The sequence below is a fragment of the Myotis brandtii genome, unplaced genomic scaffold (assembly GCF_000412655.1).
Source record: "Myotis brandtii unplaced genomic scaffold, ASM41265v1 scaffold176, whole genome shotgun sequence".
NCBI lineage: Eukaryota > Metazoa > Chordata > Mammalia > Chiroptera > Vespertilionidae > Myotis > Myotis brandtii.
In genome coordinates this window covers 2,773,392-2,800,979 of record NW_005356519.1, presented here as the reverse complement: position 1 = coordinate 2,800,979, position 27,588 = coordinate 2,773,392, and the positions used below count along the sequence as shown (strand labels likewise).

The 27,588-nt window shown below is 42.2% G+C and overlaps 1 protein-coding gene across 13 annotated transcripts in view; it reads left to right on the top strand.

Annotated features, from left to right (window-relative positions):
- Positions 1-27,588, top strand: part of DST (dystonin) — a 448,713-nt gene that overhangs the window by 70,657 nt on the left and 350,468 nt on the right. For 11 of the 13 annotated variants that reach the window (XM_014537311.1, XM_005863309.2, XM_014537308.1 and 8 more), the window contains exon 4: positions 22,374-22,581. In XM_014537311.1, coding sequence (XP_014392797.1) covers positions 22,374-22,581 — 208 coding nt within the window. Of the gene's footprint in view, positions 1-22,105; positions 22,582-27,588 lie in introns of those variants that run through there. The other 2 variants (XM_014537306.1, XM_014537304.1) reach the window with 2 other exon arrangements.

Genomic DNA, 27,588 nt, shown 5'->3' with positions numbered 1-27,588 from the left:
TTTGAAGATCTGATCGATACTTCTATGTCTCTGAATCTATTTTTGTTCATCAATTCATGTTGTTTATTATATCCCATAAATGAGTGAGTTCATGTGATATTTACCTTTCTCCGACTGGCTTATTTCACTTAGCATAATGTTCTCCAAGTCCATCCATGCTCTTTCGAATGGTAAGAGTTCTTTCTTTTTTTATAGCAGCATAGTATTCCATTGTGTAGATGTTCCACAGTCATTTTTTAAATATATATATTTTTTGTTTCTAGTTTTACTTAATCTAGACAATTTTAGAGTCTGTCACTAAATGGGAACACAGCAAGATGAGAGGAACAGGGTGTGGTGTAGGGGAAGGGGAAGATATGTTGGTATTTGTATGTATTGATTTTGAAGTGCCTGTGAGACATCCAAGGAGTGATGGCTAGAAAGCAGTTGGATATTAGAATACAGAATTCACTGGAAGAGACAAAGTTGGCAAAATAGTTCTGGTAGTCAGCAGCACATAGAATGTTGTTAAAGCGATGAGAGTGAATGAAACTAGTCAGGGAGAGCCTCTAGCTAGCATGAGAAAGGAAGATGAGATCCTAGAAAATATGCTGAGATTCCAGAAAATAATGTATGAGTGTTAAATGATGGGAGAGAAAGCCATCAGAATCAAACAGAAGCAATCAGAGAGGAAAACCAGGGCAGAATGGTGTCACAGAAGCAAGAGAAGAGGAATTCCAAGAAAGGAGTGGCAATGATATATAATATTGCCAAGAAATCAAGAAGGGTGAATTTTGGTCTGAATTTTAAGCAACAAAAAGGAAATTAATATTTTGGGAAGAGGAAAGGATAGATGTATAATGTTGGGTAGAAACCATATTTCAGTGGGTTGAAGAGTATATAGGATTTTTTTTTATTTCAAGACAGCAAATAAAAAACTTTTCAATTTCTGACTCTTCTCACAAAAGTACTCCAAAACCACCAAGAGAATAAGAAACTAAAAGACAAAGTCAATCTTTGAAGAAAGTGAGAGAATTTGTCATCAGGAACCACAACACATGAAGAGGAAAACAAATGGAGAAAGGTAAATGACCTAGCCAAGAAGAGGAAGTGTTTACAGAGACTAACCATTGCCCCCTTCCCAGCACCTCAGACATGGTCAGGAATAGGTATCACCAGGCTGTGTTGCAGGCAGAAATGAGATGAGGACTGAAAATAGGAATTGTTTTTAAAAGTCTTCATAAGGAGCATTTGACCAGGCACCTTCAGTACTCAGCCAGACAGCTCCTTCCTAATTCATACTTTCCCTAGCTTTATTTGAGAATGTTCCAGTCAGACTGCCTTGTCTTTGTCTTCTGTCCCCACCCAGGTACATGGCCTTCAAGGGGCTCTGTATTGGTGCTTTGCTTCTCCATCTCTCTTGCCTTTGAGGAGTTTCCTTATTTTCCTGCCAACGCATGGATGCATTAAAATACACACACACACACACACACACACACACACACACACACACACACACACACGTTATTTCATCCAGCATTTTTAGATATTGTGTAGTAGGAAGGCTTGCTAGGATGTCAAATATGCAATATAACTGAGAAACCCTTGTCTTGTTTTTGTAAGACTAAAGAGGTTCCCCAAACTGGTTCTTCTCAGATCAGAGCTACATGTGCTCCTAGGGCAGTGACGGCGAACCTTTTGAGCTCGGCGTGTCAGCATTTTGAAAAACCCTAACTTAACTCTGGTGCCGTGTCACATATAGAAATTTTTTGATATTTGCAACCATAGTAAAACAAAGACTTATATTTTTGATATTTATTTTATATATTTAAATGCCATTTAACAAAGAAAAATCAAACAAAAAAATGAGTTCGCGTGTCACCTCTGACACACGTGTCATAGGTTCGCCATCACTGTCCTAGGGCCATTGAGAGTTAACAATTCTGCACATCATTGTCACAGTACACTCCCATCCTCCCCCAACCAGGGAACCAAGACATGACTTCTAATCCTCCTTTGTATATAATTTTATTTCTACTTAGGGCTGTGCAGTAGTACATTGAGCCAACTGTTTCTTATCTCTTAGTCTTAAAGCAAATGACACAGCGCCTTCGTTTCCTGCAGATGGTAGGACTCATGCTCACGCAGGGCATTGACAAGTACTCTAGTGACGCACTTATTTCAAGTCTCATACTTCAGTACATATTTGTTACTTCAGCTAAGCCTAGTCAGTTTTCTGCTTGCACAATGTTTTGTTATAACTTGGAGTTGAACATAAAACTTCAAATAGAGAAAATATTGATGCATTATTTTTATGACAAATAATCTAGATAAATTATAAAATAGCCTTGGGAGAGGGAAGGGGATGTAGTTTGTTTGTTTATTTATTTATTATTGATTTATTAGACAGAAAGGAAGGGAAAGGGAGAGAGAGAAACATCAATGGCAGAGCAAAACACTGATTGGCTGCTTCCTGCACACCCCCTGCTGGGGATCGAGCCTGAAACCTGGGCATGTGGCCTGACCAGGAATCGAACCAGCAACCTTTTGATGCAAAGATGGATGATGCCCAACCAACTGAGCCACATCAGCGAGGGTGGGATGTAGTTTTTAAAAACAGGCTCTATCCACTGAGCCAAACCGGTTTCGGCGGGATGTAGTTTTTAAAAACAACTGGTTGTAATGTGTCCTAAAGCTTAAACTTTTATCTAGAAATTCTTTAAACTTCATGATAAACTTTATTCTAATTCACTCTAATAAGAGTAGAATTTCTAGAATTTATAGTCTGTGATTATACACAAATCAGTTTCTTTAACTCAAAATCAGAGCAAAGGTCACTTGTATACACTCACCCCCTTTTGATACAGATATTTTAGAGCACAATTAGGCAGTATCTTTCAATTATAAAAAACAAGTTATTTTACTTATTAGTTTTAATAGTTATTTTAATAAAGTTATTTTATCTACTAATTTCCAATAAATTAAAAAGACATTATTTTATTTATTAATTTTTACTTTTTGGTTTTGGGAATCAACAACTCTAAAAAATGTTATATTCCAACACACATCTTTTTTTTTTTTTCTAGAGGGGCAATGAGGAGAATAGGAAGAGATATTTTCTGTTTTCTTTCTTACATGATATCTCTAATTCCTTAGCTTTTAAACTTAGTCCAGGATAAACATATAAACAGGCATTGCGTAAGTTGTAAGACAAAACATTAAAGATGCTGGAATTTGGGCATTAAAAAGGCTTTAGAGATGATGGATGGACTCGTTTACAATTTAGGAATCTCAAAAATTATGCAGCCTGGGCTGTCACTTTGAGGAAACAAAGTGACCCTCACAAGTGACCTGAGATTCCACACATCATAACCCTTTACTTCCAGAGTCACAGCTGCAAACACCCCCTCCTAGTTGAACACACTGTGTTGTATGCTTCCCTCTTTCTATGCCATGTTTAGCAAAGCATTTTCATTTTTTATATAAATTAAAAAATATTTATGTTTTGTAAAATGAACTGACCCCTCCCATGTTTAAAGTTAATTTAGGAAACCCAAGCATATTACATTAAATCTATTACAGAATAGATTTCGGAATTTATGGGACTATTAAGCAGGCAGCATAGATTTCTTAAGTTTATTTCTATAACATGTGTAATCACCATGACTCCAGACAAATTTGTCTGTTTATTAGAGAAAAGAATCAGGAAGTCTGAGATGTAGACGGTTCAGGATACCAGGGAAGTGAAAAAAAGCCTCTTCTGAGCCCAGAATGCTGCTTTTTATAAACAAAGGACTATCATTTCCTGTTTCTTAATCCTATTAAAACTCCGTTGAAACTTCAGCAGCTCTCTGTAGCTCTAGAGATAACCATAAAAAAGTAAAACCATACAAGAAAAGACGTTCTAAAGACACATATTTCACGTCCACAGCATTCTTATTGTTGTTAACTAATGATAATAATAATGGTAGCTGGTATTTCTTAAGCACTTCCTGTGAGCCAGGCAGTGTGCTAGGCAATGGGCATTAGCTCACTTAATCCTAACAGCTACCCTAGGAAGTAGATTTCCTTTATAGATTAGAAAACCAAAGCTCAGAAAGGTTAAGTAGCTTGTCCACAGGCAAGAAGGTAATAGGGAGTATAGGTGGGCTACGAAACAGTGATCTGCCAGACCCCAGGGCCACGTCTGTTCTCTGTTGTCTCCCCAGTTAGCTTGCTGAGAACAGTTTCATTTCTGGTGTACGGTCAGGCAAGTTTTACTGCGGCTTGTGAAACCAGGTTAATGCTTAAAACCTCTTTTTCCGAGACAAGCTTCAGGACAATATGACAGGCAGTGATTGGGGTGAAGGAGAAGAAGAAGGAACGGATATTTACTGAAGGAGATTGGTATTTGTGGAGTACTGACTGTGTGTTAGGCAGTGCAGATTCATGTTTCCATTCTACAAATATTTACTGAGCGCCTGTGGTGGGTTTGTCCCTGTGTTAGGAACGGGGGCTATAACCCTGAGCAAAACAGAGTCCCTGCACTCCCAGAGCTGGTTATTTAGGGGGAGACAGACAGCACACAGATTAACATGTAAATATATATCATGTCGCCCTAGACAGTTTGGCTCAGTGGATAGAGCGTCGACCTGCAGACTGAAGGGTCCCAGATTCGATTCTGGTCAAGGACACATGCCCAGGTTGTAGGCTGGATCCCCAGCAGGGGCCGTGCAGGAGAGAGCCAATCAATGATTCTCTCTTATTGTTGATGTTTCTATCTCTGTCTCCCTCTCCCCTCCTCTCTGAAATCAATAAAAAAAAATAGATAAAAAGAAAATAAATATGTAACATGTCAGGTGGGCTAAGTGCTTTGGAGAAAATTGAAGCAGGTGAAGGGGTATAGAACGATGGGGTGGGTGTTAGGTCTGATTGAATAATTGAATGGACACACACCCGCCCAGGAACTAACCTTTAGACCACTTCACAACAGACATTCCCTTTTGCTTAGCACTTGCTAAGACCATATTCTACTTGCTAAGACCATTGTCTTTCCCCTCAGGTCCCTCGCAGAGAATTCTCTGCCCAGAAAAAGCCCGCCTAGAGTCCTTTAAAATCTCTGACTCCCAGTCCCTGGATCCTGGCACCATTTGGGGGCTCAGCCAATCTGGTATCCAGATGACCTAATAAATTCATTATTCTTTACCCCTTTGGCCTCGTGTGTTCCTCCTTTGGTGACCCTAACAGTGGGGATAATAGTACATAAGTTTGTTTGGGAAGAACTTTATTTAAAAAGGTGACATTTGAGCCTGGCCGGCGTGGCTCAGTGGTTGAGCATCAACCTATGAACCAGGAGGTCAAGGTTTGATTTCTGGTTCAGGCACATGCTCAGGTTGTGGGCTCGATCCCCAGTGTGGGGTGTGCAGGAAGCAGCCAATTAATGATTCTCTCTCATCATTGATGTTTCCATCTCTCTCTCCCTTTCCCTTCCTCTCTGAAATCAATATATATATATTTTTTTTTCTTCTTTTTTTTTAAAAATTGTTTTATTGCTTAAAGTATTACAAAGAGTATTACATATGTCTCCTTTTTTTCCCCCCACCCTTGACAATCCCCTGGCCTCCCCTATCCCCCAGTGTCTTATGTCCATTGGTTATGCTTATATGCATGCATACAAGTCCTTCGGTTGATCTCTTACCCCCTTCCCTCCTGCCCCCCAACCCTCCCCAGCCTTCCCGCTGCAGTTTGACAATCTGTTTGAGGCAGCTCTGCCTCTGTATCTATTATTGTTCAAGAGTTTGTAATGGTCTCTATTATCCATGAATGTGTGAGATCATGTGGTATTTTTCCTTCATTGACTGGCTTATTTCACTTAGCATAATGCTTTCCAGTTCCATCCATGCTGTTGCAAATGGTAAGAGTTCCTTCTTTTTTACAGCAGCATAGTATTCCATCGTGTAGATGTACCACAGTTTTCTAATCCATTCATCTGCTGATGGGCACTTAGGCTGTTTCCAGATCTTAGCTATGGTGAATTGTGCTGCTATGAACATAGGGGTGCATATATCCTTTCTGATTAGTGTTTCTGTTTTCTTGGGATATATTCCTAAAAGTGGGATCACGGGGTCAAATGGGAGTTCCATTTTTAGTTTTTTGAGGAAATATACATATATATATATATATTTTAAAGGTGACATTTGAGCAGGCATTGAAAGACAGCTCATGAGGCCTTGTGGGCCATGGTACAGGCTTAGGATTTTACCCTGAGTGAAGTTGGAAGCTCCTTTAGCATTTTTGAGCACAGGCATGATATACTCTGCCTTGTTCTTTTAAAGACTCAATCTAGCTTCTGTGTGGAGAATAGACCGTTGAGGGACAAGGAGAACATGTGACTGATAATAAGAAGTCACTGTCATGTGTTCAATACCTACTATGCATTTTGTGTAGACACTTCTAATCGTTTCAGGAATCCAACTGAATTAAGTTAGCCCTGTGCACATGATAGGTCTAAAAAGCTCCTAGAGGCGTAGAAATTTGCCTAATGACCCACAACTATGACTGTAGGAACTCGCTATCAGATTAACAGTTTGGGTACAGCTCTTCAAAATGACAGCTGCCATTTAGGGTGCCCTCACGTAGGCCAGATCTGGTTCTAAGTGGAGGATTACACCAGTGGGATTCCCCTGTAACTAGTGGGAATGGGGTTCTTGGGGCCCCACGGGAGGATAAGATGTGGCAAAAGGCTTTATTTTCATGGAGTTCCATTCCTTGGGTTGTCGAGTCCCAGGCCCCTTAACCCAGCCCTGAACAAGGTGCAGCTGGGGCTTTAGTAGAGCTAAAAGCAAAGCCAGTGTCCAGAGCTTCCCTTCCATGGTGGAGTTGAGTCCGGCAGAGCATCAGGCTAGATTCAGTCCATCAGACCACGGTGTGGGCCCCACATGGCTGTGGGCCACGTGGGTGAACACAGGGGAGCCGCCTCCTGCACCAGGAGTCAGGCAGGAGCAGAGAAACAGAAAGAGAGAGAGACTCCTTTGTTCAGGAGCTTAAATATTACATCTTCCCGTGATTGCAGTGGCCATGCCTAGTGTGGCCACTGACTCAGTCACCCAGACCTTATTGGACACGTGTCTGTTGTCCAGTCCCCTCCCCCTGCGATTTGCAGGGAACAGACCTGGAGAGTGTTCACTGCAGCCTCCTGGCAAAGCTGTATAAATGGCACGCCTATACTCTCTAGTCGCCCCTTTGCTCCTTTCCTGTTATTAATAACGAGGTTATTACAATGGTATCGCCTTGAATATATCACTCTTATATAACAGCTCTGAGAGGTAGGTATTATTTCCACAAGGAATCCAAGGTTCATGGAAGTTGTAACTTAATGACTTGCAACAAGGCCCCATAGCTAGTAAGTGGCAGAACTGGGAATCGAAGCCTGATCTGTGGACCTCCCACTTAATTATGGTGTAAGACAAAGAATTTACAACATTGTGAACAATTTGACTCTTCCTCCTCTTTCTGCCTTTTCCTCCCTTGGCTTTGATTGCTTCCAGGTGATCCATACCATCCTTTTTGGAAGAAATTGCCTGACAAGTTACTAATAGTTTAGGATGCCTTTGTAGATTTTATTATCCCTCCTATAAGTATGTGTATTTCACAGGCTTATCAAAGGGAGAGGAACACTGAAAGTGACTCTCTAATATTTGGTAGGGTCTTCTGACTCTATCAGATCCCATGAAAGAGTGTGTTCTCCCTGGAGAATCAGGAAGGCAGGGGAGGAGACAAGGCCATCTGTCTTCATAATCAACAGAGTGGTGGTGAGGAGCTGTACTCCAAGCGTGTCAAACTCAAAGGCTAACACGGGCCAAATAAACGAGGCATGCGGCCCGTGGGTCAGGAGTTCGACATGCTTGCTGTACTCTGAACTAGGGAAATAAGAGGAGAGGATCGTCACAGTCAAATTACAAGCATGTACCCTGGGCAGTATTTCTCTTGAGCAGCAGCATGAGTTAGGGCCAGGCTTGTTTCTGTTTGTACAGAGACTCATTGGCTCCTTGAATCTCTGATAGTCTGAACTGGCTCTAGGAAAATTGTGAGGGAGACGTTTATCATGCTTTGCCTCTACAAACCTCTTTCCATTACACTATATAGTGTATGAATTACAGCAGTTGTTTCTACTTCCCTGACATGTAAAACCTCACTGCTCCCTCTTCCTGTTTTCAAAATATTTCTTCGGGATGCAGTCTGATGGCCTTATTCACACTGAGGTATAAATGACTGATGTCACTTACTACTTTATATCTATTAGAAGCTTGAAAAGAAATAAAAAACTTTAAGCCAAAAGAATGAATCTTTATTACTGGAATTTTAGGCATCTGTGTACAGGTGATGTGAAGGGAGCTGAACATTTTTTTCAAGTCCTCAAAATGATACACTTTTTGGTAATATAACTATATATTCCCTGATATTTTAAGTATTCACTGGTTTTCATTTTATCTTTTCAATGGAATGCTATAAAAATGTTTTGAGGATTGCCCGACCAGTGTGGCTCAGTGGTTGAGCGTCAATCTACTAATATGAACCAGGAAGTTATGGTTCGATTCCCAGTCAGGGCACATGCCAGGGGTTGTAGGCTTGATCCCCAGTAGGGAGCATGCAGAGGGCAGCTGATTGATGATTCTCTCTCATCATTGATGTTTCTCTTTCTTTTCTGAAATCAATAAAAGCATATTTTTAAAAATGTTTTGAGTATTATGTGCCCGACAGGCCTATTAGATGCTTTCCATACATTATGTCACTTTGATATTGTCTACCATCCTGTGAAGTAAGTGCGATTATCCACATTTAGAATATGGGCGAGTCAGAGGTGAAATAACTTGTTCATGGTAGTGCGGGTGCTGAGAGATGGAGCTGGAGGAAACATTGTGGCCTCTCACTCAGCCTGAGAGAGTCCTGCATGGTCTTTCTTCCCATTGCATTATATAGTGTATGAATGACAGCAGTTGTTTCTACTTCCCTGACATGTAGTAAAGGTGACTTCTAAAACTCTTAAAGTAATATTATGACCAGTTGTAATTGTCAGGGTTCTCCAGAGAAACAGAGCCAAGAACACACACACACACACACACACACACACACACACACACACACATTTACTTTAAGAATTTGGCTCATGTGATTGTGGGGCGCACAAATCCAAAATCTGTAGGGCAGGTCTGCAGGTTAGAAATTCAGGTAAGAGTTGATGTTCAATCTTGATTTCACTAGGCCTCAGGTTGGACATGCAGTTAGGGTTTTGCCTAAAACTGGGTGCCATAGCCCTGCCAAGTTGACACGTAAAATTAACCATCAAAGCAATAAACAATGATTTTCACTGAACAGATTTTTGAAGGTACCTGGCTTCTTTACCTGCCAGCTTTCCAGCTGGGTCCTGTGCTGTGGATGGATACAGACACAGAACTGACTCAGGAGGAAATAAAGCAGGTGCGAGGGAATAGCTATTGGTTTATTCCGTTTGTGTGTGTGTTTGGGTGGGTGTGTTTCTGATATAAGTCATCTTATTGTTTTCTGGACGTGGATATGCATTTTAAAAAATTCTTATTGTTTTATGTTGTTGTTGGAGGAAGCTATCGGATTAGCTGGCAAAGCAGCAGTTGAGAAAAGGAGGAGAGAAAAACCCTTAAGCAATGTTTCAGGATCTAGAGTGCAACTGGGAAAGTCAGGCATTTGGAATTCACATAAACCAAAAGTGTACAGTATGACTAAGGAGGAGGAGGGTGGGCTGCAAAGCCAGAGCACAGGATTATAACTGATAAGGGAGCCCTGCGGTGACAGAATGAATGAATTTGCTTTATAAGCCCAGTGGGAAGAGTTTACCTATTTTCCTTTACTTAAACAAATGTTTTATTTATTTTATGTTATTATTTACTAGAGGCCCGGTGCACAGATTCATGCACATTGAAAGGAAATTAATTAGAAGGTGGCTGGCAGGGTGGGACTGGGCGAGAGGGGCCAGACATGCCCTGGAGCCAACCTCCCGTGGTCCTTCCCCGACCGGCCACACCTGGGGCAGTGCTGGGGCTCCAAGGGCATCTGAGGAGTGAGCTGGGTCCCTCTGGCAGGTGGGGTCCCTCAACCTGGCCTGCGGGGATGTCAGACATCCCCCAAGGGGTCCCGGAGTGCGAGAGGGCACTCTGCAAAGTTGCTGTCGCTCAGCAGCTCCTGCATTGAGCATCTGCCCCCTGGTGGTCAGTGAGTGTCATACTCGGCCGGTCGCTTAGCCTTTTATATATATAGATTTACTAGAGGCCTGGTACACGAAATTCATGCATGGGTAGGTTCCCTAGGTCTGGCTGGCAATCAGGGCCGATTTGGGCTTCCAGCTGCTGGCCAGGGTCTTCCTTCCCTGGCTGCTGGCTGCCAGCTGGGGCCTTCCTTCATTCTGCACCACCCCCTGGTGGTCAGCACCTGTCATAGCGTGCGATCGAACTCTCAGTCTCCCGATGGAACTCCTGAGGGGACACTTTGCATGTTAGCTTTTATATTATATAGATTTATAAAGTGAAATGTGGCAACTTCTTTTTTTAAAAAAAATATTTTTATTGATTTCAGAGAAGAAGTGAGAGGGTGACAGAGATAGAAATATCAATGATGAGAATCATTGATTGGCTGCCTCCTGCACTCCTCCTACTGGAGATCGAGCCCTGACCAGGATTTGAAAGTAGATAAACAGTGGCAAATAAGCAAGTCCACACAGTGAGTTGTAATCTTAGTTTATAAACTCTGGTGTAAGATGCATCTCAACTTAGATTCTGACACCCAGTCTCCCAGGCCTGGTGCTTCTCACTTCCTCCATCTCAAGAGTTCCGTTAAGGTTCTGGGGTCTTATAAGATGCCAAAGTGTCAGGAAATGGGAGGGAGCATTGGTGCCTCCCGGTTATGCAGACACATCCCCATGACTGCTCCACAGGGCCTTTCAGGCTGCTCTTACTCTCAGGACACAGGGATCTTTGGAAAGTACCTTGTATCTATGCCCCGCTAGACACACCAGGCACCCATGTCTCTCAGGTCTTCTGGGATTCACCAACTCCCCTGCTCCAGGACCCACAGATGCTCCCTCTCACCCGGGGGGTGGGCCTCTTTGTAGGTTGGGAAAGTCTCATTCTCCAGAGCCCTCTTCCCTTTTCTATATCCTTAGCCTCAACAGTGTTAGGTTTGTGGAAAATAAAAGGCAGGTATGCTTGCAGCCTATTTCTGCTTCCTGCCCTGACATGTAACTTTCCCTAGGGATAAAGCAAGGAAGGGACAGGGCTTGCTTTATCTGAGAGAGAGATCTACTACAAGGACACAATGAAGCAGAAGGTAACTCTTACTATAGATGTAGGGGGCTTTGGGTCACATAATGTTGTGGATGGATCCAAGTGCTCTAAGACTGGCATGTGCAGCAGATCTTAGGGAAAACCCCAATGTTAGTTAATGGCATTTGTAAATGCACTTGACATCTATTCCCCAGAAGGGAGGCTGCAATTGAACTGGTTGCCACCATCCAGTAGGAAGCAGCCAGCTGGGCAGTTTTCCACCAAATCAACTCAGAGGCGGTGGACCTCCTTGCATCCAGGGACTGCTCCCTGGTGCCAATCAGTTATGGCTGTGGCTGCAAGGTTATTTCCACTTTATACAGGTGGAACAAGCCCTGTTCTCCTCAGAAGGGGGCAATGGAAGCGCCAGGCACTTCAGGTTTCATGGACTTCGCTTCAATGCAATAATAAACACTGTTTTTAAAAATGAAAAAGTAATTCTTCCACTTGATTGAAGTAGTAATTGAAGTGAGAGAATTATATAAATGCTATTATCAAAAGCAATTTTCTGAAGTCTCATGAATGAAGACAAGTAATGAAAATGAAGGGATAAAGACACAACCCCGCTTATGTTTCAACAGGGAAGAGTTAAATGTAATTGCTTTTTTAAGGTAATGTGCTTATCTATAAGTTTTTGTTATTGTTGTCTCCAACAACGGGGGCAATGGATTTAAAAGAAAAGAACAACTGAGGTTAAAAGCAAAAAAGAAAGAAAGAGGAATGTATTGGAAAGATACAAGGGTGTTTCCAAAAAATTGAAGATTCAATAACCAAGCTTGGGAAGGAGAGATATGGGAACTACACTGGCCTTGTCTCCTGAGAGCCACTAATAGTGTGACTTACTTCCAATAGCTTCTAGTCTCTGTGTTTCTGTTTGTTGTTTCATATTTCCTGGAGTGACAATCATATTAGTTCAACGGGAGTTAGTCATCTACCCTTGAGTCATACAAGTGTGAATAGGTAATACCACTTAATGCTGAAATTTACTTAATGCTTTCTACCTTTTGGGCATTGCTCTTAGCACGTTGCAAGTATTTTATTTATTCCCCCATAACAATCCTGTGTCTTACATACTACTTATTATGTTTCCCATTTCTCATATCAGAAAACCAAAGCCCAGAGAGGCCAAGCAGTTTTCCAAGATCATACAGCTTTTATCCAACATTTAATCTTTGGCATGACATGCACATATTTTCAACTTTATAACTAGGTAGAATAGATGGTAGTTGCGGTTTGGTCTCTGCAAACATCCTGTGTTTTTACCTTAGGGCCCACATGAGTGCTCATAGACATCTTCTTTCCAACAGAGGTCAGAGCCATCTCCCAGCTGTCTGAAGTCCTTGACTGAAAAGCCTCCTCCATGATTTAGATAAGAGCAGGAGAGACATGTGGGGAGCAGGGTTGACCACGGGTAGGGGCAGGAGCAAAAAAGAGCAGGAATGAACAGCAGTGGGGCTGGGTGGGTGGTTCAGCTGGACCATGATATTAAGTGCTCTAAAATGTGTTCCCAGGCACCAGGAAGAACCTATAACATACTCACAGCTCTCAACGATCTTACCATCTTATTTGGGGAAATCCAAAAGGATTAGACTTGTTCTGTGCTCAGAACTGGGCCCAAAGCATGGAAACAACCGGAGACAGGTGTCAGTTCACTATCAAGAAAACCCATCCAAAAATATGCTACTCAAAAGTGGGAAGAGCAGGAATAAACAGCAGTGGGGCTGGGTGGGTGGTTCAGCTGGATACATGGAGAACATGAGCCAGCGTTTTCTGAGTCACACAGTTCAGTTTCATTTCCTGAGCATTTGAAATGTTAACCAGGGTCCTTGAGATAGAGCCAAATCCACGGAACAGATGGAGAGATCAGCGCTTGGACATCAGTAGGAACATGGCATCACCTAATTCTGTTTGGCACTCATTTAACTGAGATCTGTGGGTAGCCTTCTTCTTTTTGTTTGGTTTTGTTACTTTCCCTCTAGTTTTCTTCTCTTTATTTTTTAAATGACCCCCCCCATTACACCCCTCCCCCCCAGCCTCCTTCCTTTACTCTCTGAAAGCAACATTATCGCCCATTCTTTAATTGATGCCAGAGCCCCAAACTCATTTGCCTACAGGGGCAGGTATCATAAATGAATGAAGTGGGCCAGGCAAGGATTGTGTCAGACCAGAAAGCATATGCCCTTTCTAATTAGGGGAAACTTATACTAGGCCCAGTGATCCACATCTGAATTTTAATGTAAATTCCCAATTTTTAAATGTTTGCTATTCATTAGTTTTGTTGTTTTTTTTAAATGGGCAGGGCACATCTACAGGATCGCTCTACCAGCAGTCAAGTTTTGGATATGGTACTGTTTGAGGAGTCAAGGAGGTGGGGAACACCTATATCTCCATCCTGGCTTCCAATGCTCCAGTCGTTTTTTTTAAATGGGCAGGGCACATCTACAGGATGGCTCTACCAGCAGTCAAGTTTTGGATATGGTACTGTTTGAGGAGTCAAGGAGGTGGGGAACACCTCTATCTCCATCCTGGCTTCCAATGGGACTACAGATGCTCCAGTCAATTTCTTCCTCCTAGTTGACTTTATACTGGAAACCACATTTTATGTATATCTTTATATTATTCCACTGGAAGACATATGTGTCAGCCCAATATATAAAAATGATAATATTTCAGTATGAGTTGACTATGACCTTTGTCCTCCTAGTTAGATTTTAAGCTCCTCCAAGACAGAAGATTCTGGGTGCTTAAGACATTTTTAATTGAGTGATATAAATAAACATCCCTTTAATGTCCAAGGGACTTCTAACTACTGCACAATCCTGGCTCCACCTTGTACTGGTATAAATAAAAACATCCCTTTAAGGACTCTCTAGTTAAAGAGACGTTTTCAGTATTTGAGTTTGTCTCCTTAATATATTTCTGTTTTCTGAGACTATTTTCAGAGTTATATTTGCTTTTCTTTTAGGCAAATTATTTAAAATTTCCTCCTCAGTTTGGAAAGACTATTTTCAGATGTTTAAATGCAAATGAATCCTCGATGTCTCTATTTCTGTAATTTCAATATGATTGAATTAAGGTAGACTTGCAAAATTTTAGAAAAGTTTGATATTTTCATACCTAACATAGTTTTCCTTTTATTTGTAATCTATTTGGGGAGAGGATTTATGGAGCTTTAGGAGGAACACATAGGACCGAAGAATCTTAGAGTTTCATGGAGTAAATTTAACATTTCACTCAGCGAGGGCTTGGTTCCTTGGAGTAGGAAGGTGTTCACTACCACACAAGCAGTCCTTCCCACTTTTGAGTAGCATATTTTTGGATGGGTTTTCTTGATAGTGAACTGACACCTGTCTCCGGTTGTTTCCATGCTTTGGGCCGATCAGCTGCCTCCTGCACACTCCCTACTGGGGATGTGCCTGCAACCAAGGTACATGCCCAGAATCGAACCTGGGACCCTTGAGTCCGCAGGCTGATGCTCTATCCACTGAGCCAAACCAGTTAGGGCAGTCCTTCCCACTTGTGAGCAGCATATTTTTGGATGGGTTTTCTTGGTTGTGAACTGACACCTGTCTCTGGTTGTTTCCATGCTTTCTGCCTAGTTCTGAGCACAGAACAAGTCTAATCCTTTTGGTTTCCCCAAATAAGATGGTAAGATCGTTGAGAGCTGTATGTTATAGGTTCCTCCCGGTGCCTGGGAACACATTTTAGACTTAATATCACTGACACCTGTCTCTGGTTGTTTCCATGCTTTCTGCCTAGTTCTGAGCACAGAACAAGTCTAATCCTTTTGGTTTCCCCAAATAAGATGGTAAGATCGTTGAGAGCTGTATGTTATAGGTTCCTCCCGGTGCCTGGGAACACATTTTAGAGCACTTAATATCATGGTTGAGAGCACAGGCTTTGGGGTCAAAAGGACCCAGATGGAAATCCTAGCCCCACCTTGTTCTGACAGGATGACTGTGGACAAGTCACTTAACCTCCTTAAGTATCTGTTTCCTTATTGGATTGCACTGGGTATTAAATAAGATAGTGAGTGAAAATGCTTAATACAGTCCCTGATTCCAGTCACTCAGGAAATGATGTGTATGGTTAGAACAGGCTGGTTAAATTGAAAGGAAGTCTTGCCGAATGTCTTAGTGCTAAGTTAAGACTGCCTGGAATCTGAAGCCATGCTCCTCACGGAAATGAGTCTTTGATACTTACCTTGTAGAGCTTCTTACACAGACAGAGGAAAATGGTGTTGCAAATTTCCTCTTTCTTGTGTCCCAACAGCAAGCTCAGTTTCCCCAGAAATGGAGTACCAAGGGATTATATCACAATCTTTTTTTTTTCAAATCCTCACCCAAGGATATGTTTATTGATTTGAGAAAGCGAGGAAGTAGGTGGGAAGGGGAGAGAGAAAGAGAGAAAACCATCAATTGGTCAGTTGCCTCCTGTATGCACCCAGACCAGAGATGGAACCTGCAACCTATGTATGTGTCCTGACCAGGAATCGAACCTGCGACCTTTTGGTGCACAGGACAGTGCTTCAACTAACTGACCCACCCAGCCAGGCACAATGTAGAATCTTTATAACCTACAAAAAGACTGTGTCCTGAATTCCGGTGGTCTTCTTTCATAGGCTGATGAATCGGGCTTCTCCACCAAGAAAGAACTTTTGACTTCTTTAACTCTTTTCTCAAAGCCTCCTCCCTTGAGTCAGATCCAAGAACCTTCCAGCTTCTCCTCCCTCTGACCTTCCTTTCCTCTCTGGCTCCACCCAGGCTCCTCTCCCTTTCTGAGTTAAAGGCTCCCATGAATCTCCTCTAAAAGGAGAGATTAAGAGCCAGCTGAGGTCTCACCAACCTGGAGAGCCCTCTCCTTCTTACTATTTAAAGGTAGTTTTTACTTCAGAGGCTAATTAAGAGCTATTTATTTGATGATAGAATATTTGAATTGTTTGGCTAGTTTTGAAATTTTAAACTAAAACAAACCACCCGGTCCCCAAATTTATCATCACTGATATTGTCTTCAAGGGTTAAACACACTTCCTTATTTTTCCTTCTGTTTTATCTATTTATTTGTGGTAGAGGTTGTATTCCCTGGAATCTCTAAAACCAGATAATATCTTTTTTTTGCTTTTTGACTTATTTCCAAATAAAAAAGCTAGTCTATAAGGAAGGATAGTCTTGGGCCATGCCTTGTATTTTATACTATATGTAAGAAGTTAGTGTTTGTACTTACCTAATCAAGGGGATTTTAAACAAAATTGGATCTTCATTTTTTTCTAAATCTTGATGCTTTTTTTGTTTACATAAAATATAAAATATGATTTTCCCTCCTTTTTAAAAAATATTTTTATTCATTTCAGAGAGAAAGGGAGAGGGAGAGAGAGATAGAAACATCAATGATGAGACATAATCATTATAGGCTGCCTCCTGCACTCCCCACACTGGGGATCGAGCCTGCAACCTGGGCATGTGCCCTGACCAGGAATCAAACCATGACCTACTGGTTCATAGGTGGATACTCAATCACTGAACCATGCCAGCCAGACCGATCCCCCACCCCCTTTTATTGACTTTATTGGGATGACACTGATTAACAAAATTATACAGGTTTCAGGTACACACTATGATAATGAGCCAACTGTGGGTGTTCACCAGACAATATATTAAATGAATAATAGGGGTTGAGCCTTTAACTGAGGTATGTGCCCTTGACCAGAATCAAACCCAAACCTTCAGTCTGCTCTAACCACTGAGCAAAAGCAGCTAGGGCAAAGCTTTTATATCCTTCTGTCTAAACCTGTGCTTAGAACTGAGGCAAGCAGATGGCCTTTCTCTGGTGTCTTGTCGATATAGGCCAGCGCTTCAGTGCTTCTCTAAGTGTATGTGAGGAAAAGCTATGACAAAGTGCTTAGATGGGTGGATCTTATCACTGTGTACTTACAACTTGGGGATCTTGTGAAAACAGGCCTACACTATAAGTGACATTAAAAAAAAAAAGAAAGAAAAAGGTCTTTTGTGTCCCCCTCACAATAACAACTTTTTATTTTGAAAATATTTAAATTTACAGAAAAGTTGAAAGAGTAATACCATGTATACCGTTTGTTAACCTGGTGTCGCTTTTACTGATTCTTACTGTTTTTATTGAAAAAACTAGAGGCCCGATGCACGAAATTCGTGCAAGAGGCCCAGCCCTCGCAGCCTCGGCTTTGTCTGGAAGGTTGTCCGGAAGGACATCCAGGAGGTCGTTTGGCTGTTTGGTCTAATTAGCATATTAGCTCTTTATTATATAGAATTAAAAATAAGCACAGACATTATGAATGTCTTCAGCCTGAATCCTCTAGGTCAGTGGTCTGCAAACTGTGGCTCTCAAGCCACACGTGGCTCTTTGGCCCCTTGAGTGTGGCTCTTCCACAAAATACCACGTGCGGGCGCGCACGTACAGTGCAATTGAAACTTCGTGGCCCATGCGCAGAAGTCGGTTTTCGGCTTGGGCGAGTCTATTTTGAAGAAGTGGCATTAGAAGAAGTGGGGGGTGTCAGTTGGTCGGGCAACGGGAGACGGGGGATACGCAGTGCGGGGTCAACCTCAGCTAATGTACCTCAATCAGATTGAGGACGTTTTTAGCAAAGGCCAGCTTAAGAGTACCCTAATTAAGTTAATAACAATGTACCTACCTATATAGTTTAAGTTTAAAAAATTTGGCTCTCAAAAGAAATTTCAATTGTTGTACTGTTGATATTTGGCTCTGCTGACTAATGAGTTTGCCGACCACTGCTCTAGGTTAAGAGCACTTTCCTACATAACCATAATTCACATTCAGATTTTCCCAATTGTCCCTAACCTATCTTTTTTTGCTTAAAACAAACAAAATAGATGAGAATCCAGGCAAGGTTCATGAATTTGTTGTTAGCTTTTCTTTGTCTTTGTAAATTTAGAATAGTCCCTGCTATTTGGGTATGTATGTTTCATGACATCGACCTTTTTGAAGAGGGCAGGACAGTTAATTTGTAGAATGCCCCACAATCTGGATCTGCCCAATTGTTTCCTCATGTGCTTTTTGTTTTTAAATTTATTTATTGGTAAATTTTTCAAAATATACTTCCGGGAATATGCATAAATCATAAGCATGCAGGTTTGTGAAAGTTAACTTTTTGGCCTCTGGGACTCTCAAAATCTGGCTATTTTGCAAACCCTTATCTCTGCACTTGTTTCTCCATTGCATTTAGAGAATGCCTAGAGCAGAGGCAGTTTCCTGGCACTTCCCTTCAGCTCTGGGTGCTAAGGCTGGGCGACTTCCAATGTAGGCAGTTCCATTGTACTTATCTCAGATCTCCCACCGGGGTTTCAATTAGAGAAGTTATTGTTTAGTTCCCCTTCTAAAAGTGTTGTATTATGTAATTATCCTGGCTTAGGAGATTTGGGTTGTTTTTAAACCATGTGAATGAATTGGCTATTAAAAAAGTCCTTTTAAAGGTCATGGTGATCTAATTCAATTGTTAAAACTTCTTTAATAACTAGGTTGCAATAAGACAAAAACAGGTTTTTTTTTCTTCACAAAATAGCATTATCTATCTATCTATCTATCTATCTATCATCTATCTATTTATTTTGGTTGTAGAGATCCAACATAAGTCTATAATGGCTCACGGTCCTTTATTAAAAAAGAAAAGACCAAATGTTAAAAATATTATAACTTTGTCTTTGCTATCTTAATTACCCTTTCCCTCTTTTCTCGGACTCCAAAGCTCTTTCCTCTTTATCTTGTTCTCAACACATATGCCAAATGGTGATGACAGATGATGGTGTAAATTGGGGTCTTAACCTGAGGTTAGTGGGTCAATGGACCCTTTAAATTTACATGCATTGTGGGTGTGTATTTACTTACGAGCGTTGTTTTGGAGAGAGGTTTCCATAGATTTTTACCAACTTTTTAGGAGGATCTTTGGGCCCAAAATGGTTAAGAGCACTGGCTTAGTTACTTCTTTCTGGGGCCTTTGATATTTTCTCTGACCCATGACACACTATTTTTTTTTATTTTTAGTAACCTTTTTGTGTATTTGTTTTAGATTATAAAATTAGAAGGAATAAAATAAAATCCATTTATATTATTAGTCATTACCCAGAAATAACCATTGTATATATGATACATACTTATCTATCAACCTATTAATCTACCAATCATCTCTCTGTCCCCCTAGACACACGTTCATGCACAGATTAAAAAAAAAAGAATAATTCTATATGAATTCTTTCGACTTTGCTAAGTGCAGATCAATAACATTTTTGTTTAATTGCTGCAGAGTAGTCTGCAGTATGAATATACTGTAATTTATTTAGCCCCTTATTGATGGACACAGATATTTGTATTTTAACAGGAATCAAACTCTAGGCAACAAGAATAGAAGAAAAGACAGGAACTTGGGGCTTTTGCTGGTCATAAGCGCCCTCTTCCTTTGTCTTACCCTTCAAAGCTCCACATGAAAGGTTAGGCTCTGGACTTTGGGTCAGAGAACATGTTTGCTTTTTCCAGAAGAAAAGAGAAATGTATTCTTACACACTTCCCTCTAAACTCCAAGATAGTGACAGGAATTGGCAAGTCATTTCAAATCAATAAAGAGTATAATAGTTTTGGATGATTGATCGATTTCCAAGCAGCTTTATTTAAGATATCACTTTTTAATTTTTAGTGTTCAGATGAGCCTAATTTTATATAGTTTACCTAAAGAAAGCACTCATAATAATTATTGTGGAAGAAAATTGAATACTTTAATTGTTAAAACCCTTTGCATCATATAACCTGGGAGAGACTTTAATCATATAAATATGTATGATTTCTTTCCATTCTCTGTGTGTGTCTCTATTTATCTGTGATATATTGCTGAAAGAGCTGTTGCTGATTGTCTTTTCTTTCTTTTGTCGCTTATCTTTTTACCAAATGACACTACCAGATTAGAGGCTGCACCAGTCAGCACCCTCGGGTCCAGGACTAGTAACTGTTCCCATCTGGCTCCTTGTGATTAATGGTGTTTATGTCATAGCATGAATAACATTTTGCTGTTCAATCAGCTGAGACTCTGGCCATTAAAAAAATTTACTACACAAAAATCAATAACCCATGGTTTTTGGAAAGGGGCAGTTTTCTTTAACAGTTATTCTCTAAGCCTGCTTGTAAAGATAAACAATCAAATTACCATACCCATTGAAAATAGTCCAGGCAACAAGAAGAAATATAAGCTCACAGATAAAGGATGACCTTAAGTAAGGACAGGTAGGAAGCCTTTTTAAGGAAGACAGAAGGCGACCCAAGAAACCCAATACCTTGCTGAAAGTCTTTAAGAATGTCACCCATTTTCACAGATCCAGCCAACAACACAACCTCAGACAGCTCAAGATGAGTTTCCAGAAAAGCATGGAAAATAAATTAGCTTGATGATAGCATTCTGTGACCGACTTAATGCCACTCACAACTCTCTGTGGACTTTAGCTACAATACAGAAAATCAATTTTATTTATTTATTTGCCTCAAGTGTGCCGATTACAGTATTGCCACTTAGGAAAAACACACAAAATATAAATAAGTAAATTTGCCAAGGTGATGAAATTTCAGGCAAAATAAAATGGAAGATTGCTTTTTCAAGAGAGAATATAGGTAAAGATAAATCTTAGATGCTTTATTTTGCGGGAAATGTGGTGTACTTTTAAAATGATGGTGTTGACTACGTGTAGCATCATGTCTGAATAGGGTCAATGATCCTGATTCTCTTGTAGTTTATTTCACATGCCTGAGGTGAGCGCTTTAGGACGTTGCTCACGCAGCCTGTTTTTTGCTGTGGTGGTTGTCACTGCTTTTGTGAGCAGCTCAAAGTTTTGGCTCAAACTGGATTATGCCTCACAGATTTATGCCCATAACTTTTGTCTCAGGCATCTGTGGCTGCAAGTAGCATTTTAGGAATTCGAATTGTACCAGTTTGGCATCTTCACCATGAGCTTCAGCAAAGTGAAATTCTGAATGGGAATGTGAAGATTTCCCATTATATTTTACTTTATTTATCAAGTTCACAGCCCAGATGGTCAGCATCCTTGTTTTGATTGTAAACGCTCTAAATAATCACCGACGTAGCCCAATAGAGAAGGAATGGCATCGTGTGCCTCTTCTCTGCACAGAAGATAGAACCCCTTTATGCATGGGATGGCCCTACAGATTGCTCCTGCTCCATGAAGAGATGGCTAACCTTCGGCAAAGTGCTCTGGTAAAAGCATCATCTTTCCCGTTCCACCGTGTAATGACCAGGAGCGGAGAAGAGCTCTGTTTCCTGTCACCGCACTGCATCATTCTCATTTACATGATTGGCAGCTATTCCTTTGCTAGAAGTTTAAATGATCCCAAGAACTCCAAACCGAGTTCAGATGTTTGTTTATTGGAGCGGCCTCAGGCTTCTGTAAACAGTCTTTTGTGCTCTCCCAGTCTTAAGAAAAGGCTCTTCTCAGAATCGGCCCTTCCCCCCTCCCTGCTCTTTTCTGCTAACCTGCTTCACTTCAATGAAGAAAATCCAATAAAGGGCACAGGGGCTCAAAACTGGCCGGAAAGGAGACTCCAGTGGTGGGGCGACCTGAGACGGAAAGGCATCGGGACGCCACATCCTGCATTTGTGCTTTGTTTTTGAAACTTCGAGTTAGTTGCCTTAATGAATTAACCAGCAGTCTAGTCATGGAAAATGTTTCTCCCGTCCTGGTGGGGGAGCCAGATACTATAGATTTGCAACAGGAAGGCTGTTGATTCGGGCTTCATTGTTGGGCCAGTCATTGGTGAGCTGGTGGCCAGACCGCAGGCCACACACTTCTGTGCAAATCTTCCGTGTACTGGGACTGCCCGGGTATTGTTTGTGCTGTCGGAGTTGTGGCCAGGAAAACATGGTGAGCCTGGGCTTTCATGTCTTGTCTGTGTGTCCCCTCGGCGCTGAGGGGGGTGCAGGATGCCGGACTCAGCTTGGGGGCAGGGAGGGGGCTGTTGGAATCCGGGAGCGTGTTTGAGTGCTTTGTGGTTAATGCTTTTTTTCTGTGTCATCCTCCCCAGAGTTCCGGGAACGCGTCCTACCGCTGCTCTATGTCGTCCTCTGCGGATTTTTCCGATGAGGATGATTTCAGCCAGAAATCTGGCTCTGCATCCCCAGCTCCCGGAGACACCTTACCCTGGAATTTGCCTAAACATGAGAGATCGAAAAGAAAGATTCAGGGGGGCTCGGTGCTGGACCCCGCCGAGCGGGCCGTGCTTAGGATAGCAGGTAAGGGCACGGGGAAGGGATGAGGGTGGTGGGGGCGGTGAGGGTGGGAGGGTGCCCAGTGCATCAGCTCCCAGATACGGAGCACAGATTGGTGCTCAAGGTGGGGGAGGGAGAAGACCATATTTACTTTATGCCCCGATTTATCGATGAAGCGATTTGCCCTGCCTGCTGGTGACTAAGCTGTTTGGCCCAGTCTTCTGGCTGGATGAATCGATACCTTGGAAATGCAAGGAGCTATTTACACACATCTGCATTAAACTTTCCTATTTACGTGCAGTAGCCACCGTGACAACCTCAAAGTACAGTATGAGCTCCAGTAATCACTAGTGTGTTTGCTGGAAGCTGTGAGAGCCTTCATTTTCGTCTTTGCCCAGGAGCACTGAGCTACGCAGATTTAACCGGGGTAGAGTCCTGGTGTTTGGTACCCAGGATGCAGAGGGTATTCCGGCAACTCAGATGCCATCTCTTTCTTTCTTTTTTTAGTGTAGCATCTCCGTGAGCATCGTGTAGGAGCTTCGGAGGGTTTAGCCATCATGCATTCCTGATTAATTAATATATGGGAGGTGCCAATGTTTCTGTTCTGTTAACCGGTGTTCCCTTGCACTGGCCGTAAAAGTCCAACCAGAAGTGATGGCTCATTTTACCTAGTTGAAAGCTGAGAACAGCTTGGAAATCAATCCTCCCACCTGCAGGGCCGGTATGGTTTGTGTGTATGTGTTCTGAGCAGGAAAGTTGCTTCCTGGGGTGGTTGTCCCTCCCTTCCTTCAATATTTATTTTTTCCTCTCAGAAATGGTTACAGGGTAGGATGGAGTATGTTCTTGGGGCTCTCTTGCAAAGGCCAAAGGCACCTTGTTTCTCCAAATTGGCTTCTGCACCCAGGTCAGCCCCCCTTTCCTCCCCATCCCCTACTCTCAGCTCTGGGCCCCCTCCCACCCAGCTTGCTTTGCTTCCTTCTATAATGCAAAGTTGGTACTTTATCTTCCTCTGAGGGGGCTGTAGGGGACTAGCCAGGATCCCAGCCACCCTGGCAACCGAGAGTCTCCCTAGAGTCCCCCCAGTGGGATTTTCTGATTACAGGGAAAAACAAACAGCGCCCAGCCAGCCATTCTCTGTTCTGGGTTTCTGGGGCAACAGCCTGAGCTTCTTCTGGCTTCCCTTGTGAGATGCTGGCTGGTCTCACCCAGGCTTTTGGAGTAGAGCAAGGGGAGGAGGAGGCAGGATGGAGGACAGAGAGACTGTTTGAGAGCCAAGGGAGAGTGAGCAGGGGTGGCTTGGGGAGCTGGGGCAGACCTGGCTCTCAGTGCCCGTCTGGAGTACCCAAAAGTGTTTAGTCACTGAGGCCTGACTTCTTGCCCTGTTGAGACATCCCCGGCCTGCCCTCCAGCAGGACTGAGGCATCAGGAGGGACAGTGCTGGTGACAGATGTTTGGCTCAGCAGAAAGGGAAGACAGGAAAGGAGGATGGGGAGCGAAGTTGTTGGGGCTTTGTGCAAAGCCTGGGTGTCGGAATGGGAGGCCTGTATTCCGTACATTTTTGTGGAAGGTAGAAGGTGGCTTCTGGCTTGAGTTTTGATTGTGGTGGCAGAGGTGGATATTTTGATTTAGGTAGCAAAGGAAGGGGATTTGAAAGAATAACCGTGCGGGTGTGTGTCTGGAGAATGAGAGTATGTAAACCGAGGGAGATGACCCGGCAGACAGCCAAGCGAAGCTGGTGGAAGTAACTTGAAGTGTATGTGCAAAGTGCGGAAGAACTTGGGATGTCATGGACAAGCAGACGCTGATGCTAGTAGACTGTAGACTCCATGAGGGCAGGGGCTATGTCTTATTTTTTTTTGTAAAACGTTTATTGAGTGATTTGTGGGGTAGCTATGAAGTTAGTGGTAGTTGCTGCACTCGAGACCCCAAAGTGACATACTTTTAAGATGATATTAATTGGCAACAGAATACAACCAAATTAAACAACAAACAGAACAAACAGCCCTAGTATGGAAGTGCACTACTCTGTTTAAAATAAATATTGGTAACATGCTGTTTGCTACACAAGTCATAATCAATAATCATACATGGAACATAGACTTGGGGGCCAGTTCACAAATATCTGTGGCTCAAATATGAAATTCAGATGTATTATGTGTGAAATTTGCCACTGATCACCCAGTGTGAGGATCAGGGAACAGGCCTTCTGAGGGAATTTGGTACTGAGGATAGTCTGAAAACATACTTTTAATATTTCCACTTCTGGGGATTGGAGGAGTGGGAAGAGATTAACCAATGAGCTTATATGTGTATATGCATAGCCCAAGGACAGACAGTAGTGCAGGGAAAGCCTGGGGAGGGGAAGGAAGTGGGGTGGAAGGGGTGAGTGTGTGTGGGGGGAGGGGACATCTGTAATACTTTCAACAATAAAGATGAAAAAAATAGATTTTTGATTTCTAATTTTATTAGACATTTTCATGCTCTGCCTAAAGCTCACCTTATCTCTGAAATTCATCCCTAGTAAGAGATGGGGTGAAGTTCTGACATGTATGAGGATGTCCATAGTGTTCATTACTTAGTAATAAAGGATTTAAAAGTTCAATATTTTTTTTTGTTTTTTTAAGGGCATAACAATAGAATTGAATATGAAAATGTCTAGAGCCAAAAAAAGACCAGATGATCTGTGGAATGCCTTCATTCACTCACATTTTATAAATATTTATGGAGCCTCTGGAATAAAATAAAGAAAAGCACACAGTTCCGCCTTTAAAAAAGCCCTAGTCTCATATGACAAATGGATGTGCTGGTAGTTATACCTGGTGTGAGAGATGCAGTGTAATGGCTGGAAGGACCTAATAGTAAAAGAACCCAGAGGAGAGTCTAATTAACTTGGATAGAGAAGGGCAGGCATGGGGGGTCCTGAAAGGTTTCTGAGGGGGAAGTGCCACTTGAGGTGAGATTTAAAGAGCCTGATGGAATTAGGGTGAAAGGGAAAGCCATTTCAGAGGGAGGGCTGGGAACTACAGGAACAAAGATAGGGAGGATGTGTCGCTAAAGCATGGGGTTCGGGATAGCAGAAACTATGAAGGTGCTCGCGTGCAATACTGAGGAGATTGGACTATTTATACTTAAGTGGCGGGGAGCAGCTGAAAGATTTTTAACCCGTGCAGTGACATCATCAGGTTTGCATTTCAGAGAGTCTTCTTGGTGATGGTGTCATATGTCGGACACTTTATGTTTTTAAAAGTGCTTTTGCATTTATTATAGTTTCTTCATTTTAAAGTCGTAGAGTATAACATATGCCTTTCCTATCTCTTAGAGGGGTCAATGTGAGAATAAGATAGAAGAATGTAAGGAAATACCCATTGTATAATGCCTTTTACATAAAAACAATACAGATCTGCGGTTCTTAGCTACAGGATATCTTAAATTGAATTTTTCAGTCTCCCAGTGCCTATGAGGGTACATGGTTTATCACTGACAATGCTATATTAAAATACAGATTTTTTTTGATCTCATGTGAATTCACTGAAATTGGAGGATGGTAAGCAGAGTCAGGTAAACGCATCCAGCCAGGAAGTGGTAGAGCTAGGATCTGAATTCAGGCAGGCTTGACTCCAGAGGCCCTGCTTCCCTAAGGAATACACTATTATTATCAGCAGTTTGTCCCAATATTGCCAATACCAAGAATGCACGGGGCAAAGGCTGTTTTTGCAGACAACCCTAAATGCTGCTTCTGTTCATTCTGACTGGCTCCTTAAATGGACATTTAAAATCATTTAAGTGTGCACTGATGAGATTCATAAAATGGTTCTACTTAATATCAGTCTGATGAAAACTCAGACTATGCCCTCAGTGACCTTAGCCATTGAGAGGGAGACAAGGCAGTTTTGAGAATCTACATCTATGCATATGGAATGACTGTCAATGGAATGACTCTTAGGAATCTAATTGCTGACCCTCTCATTTCAAGAAGGTGTCCCATACGATATGTGTTTGTTACTTCAGGAACTGATGTTGACATAAACGCCTATCAAGTTGCAAGACAACTCTAGTGATCCTGAAGGCTCATGGGACATGGGATCAAACTCAGATTATAAGCTAGTGATCAGAACAGAAAAGAGAGATGTGGTCTTGCTTTGTTTGGAAGAGGCCAATTGCTGAGGAGAAGTAAAAATGCCCAATTCAAACTTCAGTGTTTTTTTTCAAGAGTACTCACCTCCTTCTGAGAGTTAATGGAAGGAAAATGGTCCAGATTCACAACACTGAAAAAGGAAAGAAAAAATAATTCATCAAGGACAAAGGGTTAGTATATATGAAAGGAAGACACAAAGAGGGAAGATGTGGGCTAGAGGTGAAGTTGTCCTAAGTCAGATGGTGAATTCAGCCTGGCTGTGTGGCTCAGGGGTTGAGCATTGATCTATGAACCAGGAGGTCACAGTTTGATTCCAGTCAGGGCACATGCCCAGGTTGCAGGCTCGACCCCTAGTAGGAGGCTTGCAGGAGGCAGCGTATCAATGATTATCTCATCATTGGTGTTTCTCTCTCTCTCCCTCTCCCTTCAAATACCTCAGATGGTGAACAATGAGCTACTTTACCCAGTGATAATAATAGCTAACACTTATAAAGCTATTTAATATGGCAGCTTTAGGAGGTAGGCACTGTTATCCCCATTTTTCTGATGAAAAGAGGCTCAGAGAGGGTAACTCGCCTGTGTCAGAGTTACCAAGGAGCCAGGATTCCATCGAGAGCAGCCTGACTGCATCGATACCCTGAAATATATCCATGTACACGCCTGGGTACCAACTGGTTCCTCCAGCGGACCCTTTAAACTCACCCACTTCAGCGTCTGATATGCCAAAGTTGTACCCATTTTTATTCAAGTCCAGTACTCACCAGTACTGTGGGGAATGACTACGGGTAGAGAGGAGGAGGGAGGTGGCAAAGTAAGCTGGGGGAGTTGTAACCGGCTGGGGCTGTGGCGGAGCCCAGCGGCAAATTCGCCTGCTGGCTCTGGGGGGCGGAAGGGAG